General features: G+C 49.3%; 1 protein-coding gene across 10 annotated transcripts in view; it reads right to left on the bottom strand.

Moving 5' to 3' along the window:
* The window catches only part of RAP1GAP2 (RAP1 GTPase activating protein 2), a 232661-nt gene that overhangs the window by 9312 nt on the left and 210345 nt on the right, over positions 1 to 13004 (bottom strand). For 4 of the 10 annotated variants that reach the window (XM_010596495.3, XM_064271564.1, XM_064271568.1 and 1 more), the window contains 5 exons: positions 9590 to 9727; positions 2857 to 2975; positions 1418 to 1531; positions 1036 to 1153; positions 210 to 336 (listed from right to left, as the gene is read on the bottom strand). In XM_010596495.3, the coding sequence (XP_010594797.2) occupies positions 210 to 336; positions 1036 to 1153; positions 1418 to 1531; positions 2857 to 2975; positions 9590 to 9727 (616 nt within the window). Of the gene's footprint in view, positions 1 to 209; positions 337 to 1035; positions 1154 to 1417; positions 1532 to 2856; positions 2976 to 6606; positions 6795 to 9589; positions 9728 to 13004 lie in introns of those variants that run through there. The other 6 variants (XR_010318428.1, XM_064271565.1, XM_064271567.1 and 3 more) reach the window with 6 other exon arrangements.

The following is a 13004-nucleotide window of genomic DNA, read 5'->3' as shown; positions in this document are numbered from 1 at the left end:
TCTGATCCCAGTTTCCCCATTCGTATTAAGAGGAGAAGAACACAGGCCTCTTAAGGTTGATGAACAGATAAAGTGAGCTAGCAGAGTCGAAGGGCCTAACACCATGAGGGAAGAGCAGAAACTGACTAGTTCAGTGTGCCTGGTATGCGTTCCCCAAGAAACGCTCCACCCTCCTGGCCACCTCCTGTACACCACCAGATGCCACTGACCTGTGGGACTCCGGCTCATGATGATAGGGGTGGCTGCCGCCCCCAGGCCAGGGCTCTCGCTGCTCGGGGTCGGGCTGTAGACAAACACCTCCTGCTTGAAGGGTGAGGTTGTGGACGGCTGGCTGCTCTGGGGAGAGAGGCCGGGTGAGCGAGGCCAGTCCCAGCACGGCAGCCTTCCCACAGTCCCTCTAAGCCCCACAATCTGTTACTGTTGAGTCAATTCTGACTCACGGCAACCCTATGTGTTACAGAGTAGAACTGCTCTATAGGGTTTTCTTGGCTGTAGTCTTTATGGAAGCAGATTGCCAGGCCTTTCTTCCATGGCACTGCTGGGTAAGTACAGACTGCCAACCTTTAGGTTACTAGTCAAGCACAAGCCATTTTCATTATCCCACGGCCCTTCCAAGCCCCACAGGGTGCCCCAGTCCTCAGCAGGCCTGAGACAGGCCCCATCAAGCTCAGGGCAGCCCCTGCCTCCCATTCCCAACTTTGACCTGCTGTTTCCTGCCTGCGGCCTTTAACCCTGGTGCCACACTCTCCCAGCCCCCTCTAGCCAGAAGCCCGATGGCAGAGATCCCATGCAGCCTGGCCTCTGTCTCTGCTTCTGTGGCTATGTCACTCTGGAGGGGGTTCCTCCTCAGCCACCACCACCCCCAGAAGGTGGAGATGGCTGAGGGCCACCTTTTGTTTCCATACTTGCCCCTTTAACCCGAAAGCCTAGATCGGGGCTTTGCCACAGTGACTATGTTAATGTACACAGGGGATGCCTGGCTGGGCCCCAGGGTGCCCCTTCCTCCTCCCCAGGGCTGGACAGGGCCACACCTACCCCGCTGTCACACTCCTCTATGGCCTCGCCCTCCCCTGCGGTGCTGCTGAAGCTGCTGGTGCTGGAGGAGGAGCGAGAGATGTTGGCTCGGCCATTCTCCTTCAACTTTATGAAGGGCCTGTGGGAGACAGAAAGCAAGGCAAGGCCTGCTCACACAAGAGGACCCCCAGACCCTCCTGGGGCAGGGGCAGGAGAACAGGGCAGGCCCGGGGGAGATCTGAGCTTGCCCACCGGCTGCTCCCCTGCCCCTGTCTGTAGGTGTTTGTGTTCCAGGGGGTTTCTGGAGCAAGGCGTGCTCCGCTCAGCCTATTTGGAGGCAGTGAGCATATTCCAGGGCTCTGAAGAGCTAAAGCCAGTTCTTCCCTCACCCGCAGTTTCTTACTTCTCTTTGTTGGGGCAGATTTCCGGAGAGCTGGGGTTGGATGAAGTCTCAGACTTGACTTCCTGGGAAGAGTGTCCGCCATCCGGGGTTTTGGGGGTGCTGGATGCGCTGTCACTGAGAAAACGGGAATGAAAAGGAGTGAGGTCATGGAGGTGCCCCCAGGCCCCACCCTACCCCCAGGCCCAAGGCAGAGTCTAGCCAGTTCTTGGCACCATGTGGGCCTGTGGGGGTCACAGTGTACCCTGCCCAAGCTCAGCCACCAAGATTTCCTTTCCTGCCCGAGCTCCCCCTCAGAGGCTGCTGTAGACAACAGGGTTTTCTGCTCAACCAGCGGCTACTCCAGGCTCCTGGGGCAAAATAGAGAGCTCCCAAGGCAAGGGTCCTGGGAGGATACACCCAGCCCAAGTCTACCCCCTCACCCAAGAGGGTTGTCCAGCCTGTCAGAGCTACACATCAACAGAGGACCACAGAGGAAAGGGAGTGGGGTCTGTGAAAGTCACCCCCAGGACTGGGGAAGGTTTCAACACGCAGATGTTAACAGGGCCACCCACTGCATAACCCAGGGGCACCATTCACATCACCACAATATGGCTTCCCGAGAGGGAAACAGAGAGCTACTGTTTAGGGGGCACAGAGTTTATGCTAATGGTGGTGGGATAATTTGGAAAAGGATAGTTGCACGAGATGAAGAATGTAATCAATACCATATAAAAATTGTTGAATTGGCAAATGTTTTATTATGCATACCTGTACCACAAAAAAAAATTTTTTTTAACTAAAATAATAATAACAAACTTGTGTTCCCAATGGTGAAAATAAAGAGCTCCCTGGAGAGGTGTGGCCAGGGGGCCCTGGGCGCTAAGAAGGACATCTTGGCAAAGGAAAGACCAAGGGATAATCTTGAGATTTTGCTTCTCCTGTAGTTTAAGGTTAAGTATAATGCAAAGGAGAGTTGCTTAAAAAAAAAAAAAAATTTTTTTTTAAATAGAACTTTCTAGAAGCCCTAAAAGCAAAAAAACCCAAACCCATTGCATCGAGTTAATTTTGATTCATAGCAACCCTATAAGGAAGGTTCAGTTAACTCTGCCTGGTAGAATGAATCAAGGAAGGTTTACATAAAAGGGGACATTTGAGTGAGCACTGACAAAAAACAAAGAAAGAGAAGAATCTAAGCAATGTTTTCAGCCTGGGTGAAAATGCTGCAGAAATGACTTAGGAAGGACCTGTGGAAGGACTGGCTAAATCAGCCTCAGTAGATAAAGATTAAGGAGTGATTGTCAGTGTCCACATGCCCAAAGTAGGGGACTGGGCTAGAGGAATGTCATCTCTGGAAGCTGAGCAAAGCTATTCCCAAGGTTGGGCATCTGGCGGCTGCAGTGGTAGAGAGCCGACAGACCCCACCCACAGTTGGACTGGAGTGGTGGGGCCCCAACAGTTACCTTCGTGTCCGGCTGTCCCCCTGGCCTTCAGAGCCCGTGTGCAGACGGGGAAAGAGCCCTGACCGCCGCTTGATGGGGCTCCGTGACTGGTTCTTCACTGTTGCTGCTCCCACGGGAGGCTGCCAATTAAACCGGCAAAATGTGTACTCACACCCTAATCCCACACCTCCTTCCCTTCTTTCCCTCCCTGGTCTACAAATGGCTCCCTGCAACACCTCCACTGGCTCCAGCCTCCCTGGGCTGGAAGAGACCCCCAAAAAATACCAAGACAGAAAGGATGGAATCTATATAACAGGAGCTGAGACCAAGAGACTCAGCTAGCTACAGCTTCTTTTTCTTAAGCAAAGCCAGGTGGTCCCTGGAAAGAATCCACCAAAGGCCAGGGTTTTTAGGGGAACGCAGAGGTCAGAGCCACTATGAGGAGAGCTCCATGGATTGAGAGGGACAGGATCATTCAGGGGGGCCACAGGCCGAGAACCGCAAAAGGCTTCTTAGAGTGACCTGGTCCAAGCTGTCATTTTGTCAATGAAGAAGCTGAGAACTGAGGCAGGGGCCAAGAGGGCGGAGTAGTCAGATGCTTCTTGTGGTTCCCCTTACAACAAAGACCCAGAAAAACAAGTGAATCGATTATATATGACAATCTAGGAGCCCTGAACATCAAAGGCAAAGTTAAGGAATCAAACGGAGACACAGGGAGACGGTTCAGAAGCAGCAAGGAGTTGCCGGACCTCTCCTGGCTGGTACCAGCAAGCTGCAGGCTGGATCAGCTGGCGTGCACAGTGAGGCAAGCAGTGGCCCTCGGGGTGCATTTTCCACATCAAGAGAGACTGAGCTTCAGAGAGTCTGCTCAACCCTCCAGAACTAGTAGCAAAAGTTAAGTATACGCAGCTAATCTACTGCACAGATCAAAAAACCACCCCCTTTGAGTCCAAAATGATACAACCATTTTGGAAAATGATACGTCGCTTCCTTCGAAAGCTAGAAATAGAAATACCAGAAATCCAGCAATCCCACTCCTAGGAATATATCCTAGAGAAATAACAGCCAACACATGAATAGACACATGCACAGCCATGTTCATTGCAGCATTGCTCACAATAGCAAAAAGATGGAAACAACCTAGATGTCCTTCAACAGATGAATGGATAAACAAACTGTGGTACAAATAAATAATGGAGTATAAAAAAACGATAAAGAACAATGATGAATCTGTGAAGTATCTCATAACATGGATGAATCTGGAGGACATTAAGCTGAGTGAAATAAGTCAATCACAAAAGGGCAAATATTATATGAGACCACTACTGTAAAAACTCATGAAAATGTTTACACACAAAAAGAAACAGTCTTTGATGGTTATGAGGGAGGAGAGACAATAGATAAGTGGCAATTTTGGTGAAGGGCAAGACAGTATACAATACCAGGGAAACCAGCACAATGTGCACAAGGTAAGGTCATCGTAGCTCCATAAGCCAAAATAGAAAAACCAAACCCAGTGCCATCGAGTCAATTCTGACTCATAGCTCCATAAACACGTCCAAACTCCCTGAGGGACCAAATTGCTGGGCTAAAAGCCGTGAGGACCATAATCTTGGGGAACAACTGGCATAACATAGTTTATAAAGAATACGTTCTAAATTCTACTTTGGTGAGTAGTGTCTAGGGTCTTAAGAGCCTATGAGTGGCCATCTGGAATACTCCACTGGTCTCACTCCTTTGGAAGCAAGGAAGAATGAAGAAAACTAAAGACACAAGGGAAAGATTCGTCCAAAGGACAAATGGACCACATCTACCATGGCCTCCACCAGATTAAGTCCAGTAAAACCAGATGGTGTCGAGTTACCACCACTGACTGCTCTGGCAGGGATCACAATAAAAGGTTCTGGACAGAGCTGGAGAAAAACATAGAACAAAACTCTAACTCGAAAAGAAAGACCAGATGTGCTGGCCTGACAGAGACTGGGAAACCCTGAGAGTATGGCCCCTTCCAGGGACTGGAAGGCAGGAGAGAATGGGAAAGCTGGTAATAGGGAACCCAGGGTTGAGAAGGGAGAGAGTTGACATGTCATGGGGTTGTTAACCAATGTCACAGAAAAATGTGTGTGCTGTTTGATGAGAAACTAGTTTGTTCTATAAACTGTCATCTAAAGCAAAATTAAAAAAAAAAAAAAAAAACCACGACCTCTGGGAAGAACCTCTCTCCCATTTACCTGCCCCCTCCCCCCTCTGTACCAGTCCCGGTCTACCTTCAGCGATTGTTCTGCCCCCTGGGCCAGAAGTAGGACCCCATCGCACACCCTCAGCCATTCTCCCGGCTTTGGAGATGGAACAAATTAACAAACAGGAAAAAATAATCTGCCAGCTCCCCTAAGCTGGGAACTCAGGGAAGGCACAGCCCTTTTGCCTAGGCATAGGCATAAAGGGTCCATGGACTTTGAATGCCTTTCACCAGTGTGGACCCATTTCAACAGCACAGGCCCTCATTAGCACAGTGCTACATGGTACATACCTGAAGCCTATTTTCAGCTATATCAGCTACAAGGGGGAGTAGCAGATTCATGACATTTGACACCGACTTGCCTATTAAGCAGGGTTCGCACCCACCCACATCAGGGGCCAGAGGACTGATGGCTCCACCACACCACCTAGCCACCCAGAACAGGGGTCCAAGAATAAGTGTGGCCTCCCAATCCCTACAGCCAACAGCACTGGGTACCCATAGTCCAGCTGCAAAACCCACCCACCTACGAACTCTAGGGAACAGGTACGTGCTTTCCTCCCAAACACTCGGGGGCAGCCATCAGCCCCCTGCCTTGCTCAATGCATGACTCCCTACTGCAGCCAGATACCTGTGCCTACTCCAATCACCCCTGCCCATCTGGGACTGTAGGTGAGAGCCTGCACCACACACTTGTGACGGACTACCTGGACATCTGAGCTCAATCTACTACCTGGACACCTGAGCTGAATCCATACAAGAAAAGTAAGCAGACTCCTAGGCTCACATACCTAGTAACAGCTGTAACCACCAGAGGACAGGATGTGAGAGCTTCAAAAACACCAATAATCAAACTAGCTCACACGACCAGCCTATTTGAGCATATCAAAACAAAACAAAACAAGACCTGAGGACACAGTAAGCAAACATAAAATAAATACAATAACATATTGATGGCTCAGAGACAATAGTCAATATCAACTCACATAAAGAGGCGTGATAGCTTCAGCAAGCACCCAAAACAAAGAATCAAGAAACCTTCTGGGAAAGATTACACACAATACAGGGGAGGTCAGCGCAACTGGGATAAACCAAAAGCAAAGAAGTTTCCTGAATAAACTGAATGCTTCGAAGGCCAATGTAGCAGGGGCAGGGGTTTGGGGACCATGATTTCAGGGGACATCTAAGTCAATTGGCATAACAAAGTCTATTAAGAAAACATTCTGTATCCCACTTTGAAGAGTGGCATCTGGGGTCTTAAACGCTAGCAACTGGCCATCTAAGATGCATCAATTGGTCTCAACCCACCTGGATCAAAGGAGAATGAAGAACACCAAGGACACAAGGTCATTATGAGCCCAAGAGACAGAAAGGGTCACATGAACCAGAGACTACATCATCCTGAGACCAGAAGAACTAAATGGTGCCCGGCTACAACCGATGACTGCCCTGATAGGGAACACAACAGGAACCCCTGAGGGAGTAGGAGAGCAGTGGGATGCAGACCCCAAATTCTCATAAAAAGAACAGACTTAATGGTCTGAGTGAGACTGGAAAGACCCCGGTGGTCATGGCCCTCTGTAGGCCCAGGACAGGAACCATTCCCGAAGCCAACTCTTCAGACATGGATTGGACTGGACAATGGGTTGGAGAGGGATGCTGGTGAGGAGTGAGCTTCTTGGATCAGGTGGATACTTGAGACTATGTTGGCATCTCCTGCCTGGAGGGGGATGAGAGGGTAGAGGTAGTTAGAAGCTGGCAAAATGGACACGAAAAGAGAGAGTGGAGGGAGAAAGTGGGCTGTCTCGTTAGGGGGAGAGTAATGGGAGAGTAATCGGGAGTATGTAGCAAGGTGTACATAAGTTTTTATGTGAGAGACTGATTTGATTTGTAAACTTTCACTTAAAGCACAATAAAATTTTTTTTTTAAAAAAAGCAGATTAAACAAGCAGAGATGGGAGAAGATAGATGCAGAGCCATATGGAGATCTCCAAGGAACCAGGAAAGAGAAGCTGAAGAGACAAGGACCTTCCCCCAGAGCAGACAGAGAAAGCCTTCCCGTAGTGCCGACACCCTGCATTTGGACTTCTAGCCTCCTAAACTGTGAGAAAATAAATTTCTGTTTGTTTAAGGCAAAAAAAAAAAAGAAGAAGAAACCTTCTGGAGGAAGATAATTTTTTGAAATTACCGGAGGTAGAATTCAAAAGATTAATATACAGAGCCCTTCAAGAGATCAGAAAGTAGATCAGGCAAAATGCAGAACAAGCCAAAGAACACACAGGCAAAGCGACAGAGGAACGTAAGAAGGTTATACAAGAGCATAACAACAAATTTAACAGGCTGCAAGAATCCACAGAGAGACAGCAAACAGGAATCCAAAAGATTAACAATAAAATTTCAGAATTAGGCAACTCAAAAGAAAGTCACAGGAGCAGAACTGAGGCAATGGAAGTCAGATTTAGTGAGACTGAAGATGAAAACACTTGACACCAACATATTTGAGGAAAAATCAGATAAAAGAATTTTTTAAAAAATGAAGAAACCCTAAGGCATAGCAAAGTTTATTAAGAAAATGGTCTGTATCCCACTTTGGTGAGTGGCGTCTGGGGTCTTAAAAGCTAGCGAGCAGCCATCTAATATGCATCAATTGGTCCCAACCCACCTGGAGCAAAAGGGAATAAAGAACACCAAAGACACAAGACAAATATTAGCCCAAGAAACAAAAAGGGCCACATAAACCGGAGATGCCATCAGCCTGAGACCAGAAGAACTAGATGGTGCCCGGCTACCACCAATAACCACCCTGACAGGGAACACAACAGAGAGTCCCTGATGGAGCAGGAGAAAAGTGGGATGCAGAACTCAAATTCTAGTAAAGAGACCAGATTTAATAGTCTGACTGAGACTGAAGGAAAACCAGGAGACATGGCCCCCAGATTCTCTGTTAGCCCAGAACTGAAAACATTCCCAAAGCCAACTCTTCAGACAAAGATTAGACTGGACTATAAGACATAAAAGGATACTCGTGAAGACTGTACGTCTTAGTTCAAGTAGATGCCTGGGACTAAATGGGCAGCTCCTGTCCGGAGGTGAGATGAGAAGGCAGAAAGGGACAGGAGCTGGTTGAATGGATATTAGAAATCCAGGGTGGAAAGGAGGAGTACGCCCACACAGGGATAGCAACTAGGGTCACATAACAACATGTGCATAAATTTTTGTATGAGAAACTAACTTGAGCCGTAAACTTTCACTTAAAGCACAATTAAAAAAAAAAAAAGCAGCAGCAGCTGAGGACCAGAGAAGGGACGAGTTTTGGCCAAGGTCATGTAGCAAATCACTGGCAGGATGAGGATAAGAACCCAGGGCTCCTGGCTCTCCATGCACTGCTCTCAAATAAAGGACCCAGGCTGGGTGTCACCAACAGCAAGACAGACTGAGAGGGGCAGGGCCAGGAGGGAGCCAGCCAGGAAGGCATCTACTTCAGACAGAGGGAGTGGTGGAGTCTTAGGAAGGGGTGACAGAAGCCTAGGTTCATGGGTTACTCCTGTGCTGTGGCACCTTGGCAAGTGGCAGCACTCTCCAAGTCTCGGTCTCCTCATCCACAAAATGGAAACAATTGCCCTGGCCTACTCTCTTTGCAGACCTCCTGGGAGGGTAAAACAAGATAATGCTGTGAAAGTACTTGTAAGTTAAATAAACTATGCAAGACCATTGATAAGACTAGTCATTAGAATCATGATAGGTGGTACGTTCTGCTATTAAAAACAAAAACCCTAAGTCTACACAAACTCGAAGGCACTTTGCTTTATAACAGGATGGGCTGTGTGGTCCCCTTGCCTCGCCAGCCCCTGGTGCAAGCAGACCAGGCCCACATTCACAGGCCTGGCAGGTACTCTTTTGTGGGAACTGTACACACAGTCATTAAGAGCACAGGCTTTGAATCAGGGATCTGCATTCCAGTTCTTCAGCTTTGCTGGGAGAATCTGGGCAAGTTACTTAATCCCTCTGGGTTCGCTTTTCTGCAAGCAGAATGAGGGACACATCCTTACCCACCTCGAATAGCTGTTACAGGGATCCAATGAGATGATGGCTATGAATTACTTAACTCGGCGCCTGGTGCACAGTAAGCATCTTTAAGTGGTGGCCACCATTACCGTTAATAATCACAAGGCAAGCACATCCCTGGCATGCTCATGGGCCCCAAGCCCCGGGACAGAGAAATGCACCCCAGGGCTACTTTACACAGCTGGCCCCAAGGAAGAGGCCCAGTTGTTAAGGAAGCTCAGAGAACAGGACCACAGGAGGGCTTCTCATGCAGGCTAAGAGGCCCCAAAGGACTACTTGCAGAGGGCAGGGGTTGGGGTGACACCCCAGGCAACCTTGGTTTCCCTCCATCATCCAATTTGCCCTGCTGTTTTCATCCCACCCAATCCGGGGGTGGGTGCACCCTTTCCCCTTTGGCCTGGGGGACCCTCCCGCCTCCCACGTGCCACTCCAGAGCCTGCCGTCACTCACCGAGAAGGTGGTCTTGGTGACTTCCACGCTGTTGTGGGAGATGCCGCCACTGAGGCTGCCAGGGATGCCCCCGCTGTGCTGCTTCTTCTGGCTGCCCACCATGGTCTCCATGGAGTGGCTGCGCACACGGATAGCTCTCTGTGGGGACAGCGGGGTGGGGCAGGGTAGCAGGGGCCTGAGAGGCGGCACTGGCCCTATGACCCATCCCTCTTCATGGGGTCTGCACAGACACAGACCTCAGCATGTGCACACTCACATTCACACACACACACACACATACTCATGCTTACAGAGGCCCACAAGGCCTACACTAAGGTCACTGCAATTTAGAGAATGTCCACATATTCTGTCCACGCTCTGGACACGGGAGCCTGCTCAGGTGGAGGGGAAGGAGGGCACCGCCAAGGGGATCTGAGGGGGTTGGTGCTCCAGCTCCCTGTGAGGTGGACAAAGGTTGTTATCCCATTTTGCAGGTAAGGACAATGAGACTTGGAGAGCTCGCTGCACCTGTGTGACCCTGGTCTAGTTTCCATCCTCTCTCAGATTCTCATCTGTAAAATGGGAACAACTACATACACATCCCACCACGGGATGCTGGTGAGGATTAAACACAGCCAGCAGGATCAGGAACCAGGTCTCTGACTCTGAGTTGGCTATTCTTCCCACCAAACTAAGCTTCTTTCTATTTAACCACTGGACTGTCGCTTCTGCTATCATCCCAACGTGTGCTTTTTGCAACTTGGAACATTTTTCCCCTGGCTAAACCGCCTAAGGAGCAATTACTTATCTATGCACTCGAGTTTATCCTGCGAGCCATCTCTTGGACCCGCAGGAGCCTTAAGATATGTTTTCAGTACAAGCCGGCAGTCTGACACCACTGCTAAGAAGGCATGCACGCTCAGACTGTGCAGGAGTGTGGGACCACAGGGGTGTGAAGCTGCTCAAGCCACCTGGAGCCTAGGGCCCACTTAGGGCCACCACACTGGCAAAGGGTGGAGTGTCAGGAGAGGACAATGGGTATGGTCAGGGGTTGTCACAGTACAGATGAAGGTGGGAAGAACAGTAGAGAAACCAAGACTGCGGAACCCAGGGGAGGGGTGGGCCTGGGAGGAGACACCACTCTCTCTGACGCTCTACAGGGCTGTATTACTCTGGAATGGGAACAACGGAGCAGCGGTCATAGTGAGGCAAAGCCCAGCTAGACCTAAGGGAGGATTTCCAACAAGTTCTAGAGGATTCCAACTATCCCACGGACAATGCTCTCTCTGGCTCTGGAGGCCTTCGAAGATGAAATGAGAGTTGTAGGAAGGGGAGGCTCTCATCAGTGAGCGCCCAAACCCCTGCAGCACCTCCCTTTGATCATTCAGTCCTTCACTAACACGACCAGACAGCAAGAACTTGGCGGTCAAAAGCACACAAGCTTTTGGGTCAGACTTAGGATATATCTGGTCTCTCGGCTCTACCTCTCATCAGTTGAGTAGTCCTGGTCAGGTTACCTAACTTCTCTGAGACCTATCTGTGACATGGGATGGATGATACCTACACCACAAGAGAAGACCTATAAAGCTCTTAGTAGACTGCCCAGCACATGATAAGTGCCTGCTAAACGTGGCTATTCTTACGGCAAGAAGCCCCTGGGTGGCGCAAATGGTTAATATGCTTGTCTGTTAACTAAAAGGTTGAGGGTTGGAACCCACCCAGAGGTGTCTCGGAAGAAATCCCTGGCAATCTACTTCCCAAAAACCAGCCAATGAGCAGAGTACAGTTCTACTCTGACACATACGGGATCACCATGAATCGGAATCGACTCAACAGCAACTGGTTTGGGTTTTTTATCCTTATTCTAGTAAAAAGCATTTGTGGCATGCTTTCCATGTGCCCGTCCCTGCACCAGGAACTGGGGGGATGGCAGACGGAGGGTGCAAGGACAGCCCCTGCCTTCAAGAAGCATACAAGCCAACTGGGGAAACAAGACACATGCCTCAAATTGGGGCAATGCCAAGAGGGCCAGGGCTAGTGGGGGCTCCCTCTCTCTCCATTAATTAGTTGTCCAGGGCCCCCCAGGGCCTGGGAGTCACACACAAAGACTCACTGACATTATTAGTAGCTGATGCACAAGGACACCCCCAGACTAGGGCTACCACAGCCATTATCTAGTTCAATGTTCCTCCTTCCCCTTGGGACAGAGGACTAAGTCATGATCAGTCCACAGTAGTCATATGACCCAACCCTTGCCAGGGGAACATGAGGGGATATCTGCTGGGGGCTTTGGGGAGAGGTCTCAATGATTCCACTGAGTGACATGTCTGCATGTGACATCTAAAACTGAAGTCTTGGCGCCATGGTGGACCAAGACTGTGGGACAAAGCTGAGAATGGCAGAGGAGAAAGATGGAAAGAACCTGGATCTTGATGGCCACACGGAGCCATGAAGCCTTGGTCTTTTTGTTAAGTGAGCTAACAGGTTTTTGTTATGTGAACCAGTTGAGGTTGGGGATCCTTAGAACCTCGGCTTCAGAAAACTGACATGGAAGGACTAACACGAGGCCACTGCGCCCTTCCTCACGTGTACCAGGGCACATACAAACACGTGTCGGCTCAGGCACCTCATGTGCAACCTACAGATGGTCTTGTGTAGAAGAACGAATGAGCCTCTGCCCCTCCTTCGAAGCATCCAGGGAAAAGCTCAGTGTGCGGAAGGTGGGCCCAGGAAATCAGCATGAACGCTGCACCCACCAGGACCCATTCACAACCCAGACAGCAGATCTCTCTGGGATTGCTGCTAGAGTTCAGGGATTCTCCAAGCTGGGGGATTGCAATGGGCTGCATCCCACCTGCCTTTCTATCCCAAAGAGGGAAGTAGATTCACTAGGGAGGGCCATTTGTAAATAATGCTGACACTTCTGGAGCACTTAACTCATTTAGGAGTCCCTGGGTGGCACAGTTTATGCATGCAATTACTAACCAAAAGGTTGGAGGTTCAAGTCAACCCAGAAGTACCTCAGAAGAAAGGCCTGGCAAGCTACTTCAGAAAAGTCTGTCATTTTAAATCCTGAGGTGCATAGTTCTACCCTGAAATACGTGAATGGACTCATCATCTGGATAGAAAGGCAGGCAGGATGCAGTCCTCACTATTCCTTTGGTGCTTTGGTGTGTGTCCCTCCACCACTAACATCGCCAATGATGACAGTTCAAATTAATCACGTCTGCTATGACATATTCCTCACTGTCTCTTTCCAAAAAGCATTCAGCGTGAGTAACAAGCCCTGTGTGATGGTATCTGGTCTACTTAGCTTCACTGGCATGATCTTATTTAATCCTTAGAACTCTAAAATATAGACAGAACAGGCATTTCACAGAAAAGGTCTCAAAAGGTAAATGACTGTTGAATGTCACAGAACAGGTAAGAGATGAAG

The sequence above is a fragment of the Loxodonta africana genome, chromosome 18, assembly GCF_030014295.1.
Source record: "Loxodonta africana isolate mLoxAfr1 chromosome 18, mLoxAfr1.hap2, whole genome shotgun sequence".
Lineage (NCBI taxonomy): Eukaryota > Metazoa > Chordata > Mammalia > Proboscidea > Elephantidae > Loxodonta > Loxodonta africana.
The sequence above is the reverse complement of the archived record's forward strand: the minus strand, read 5'-3'. Positions and strand labels throughout refer to the sequence as shown.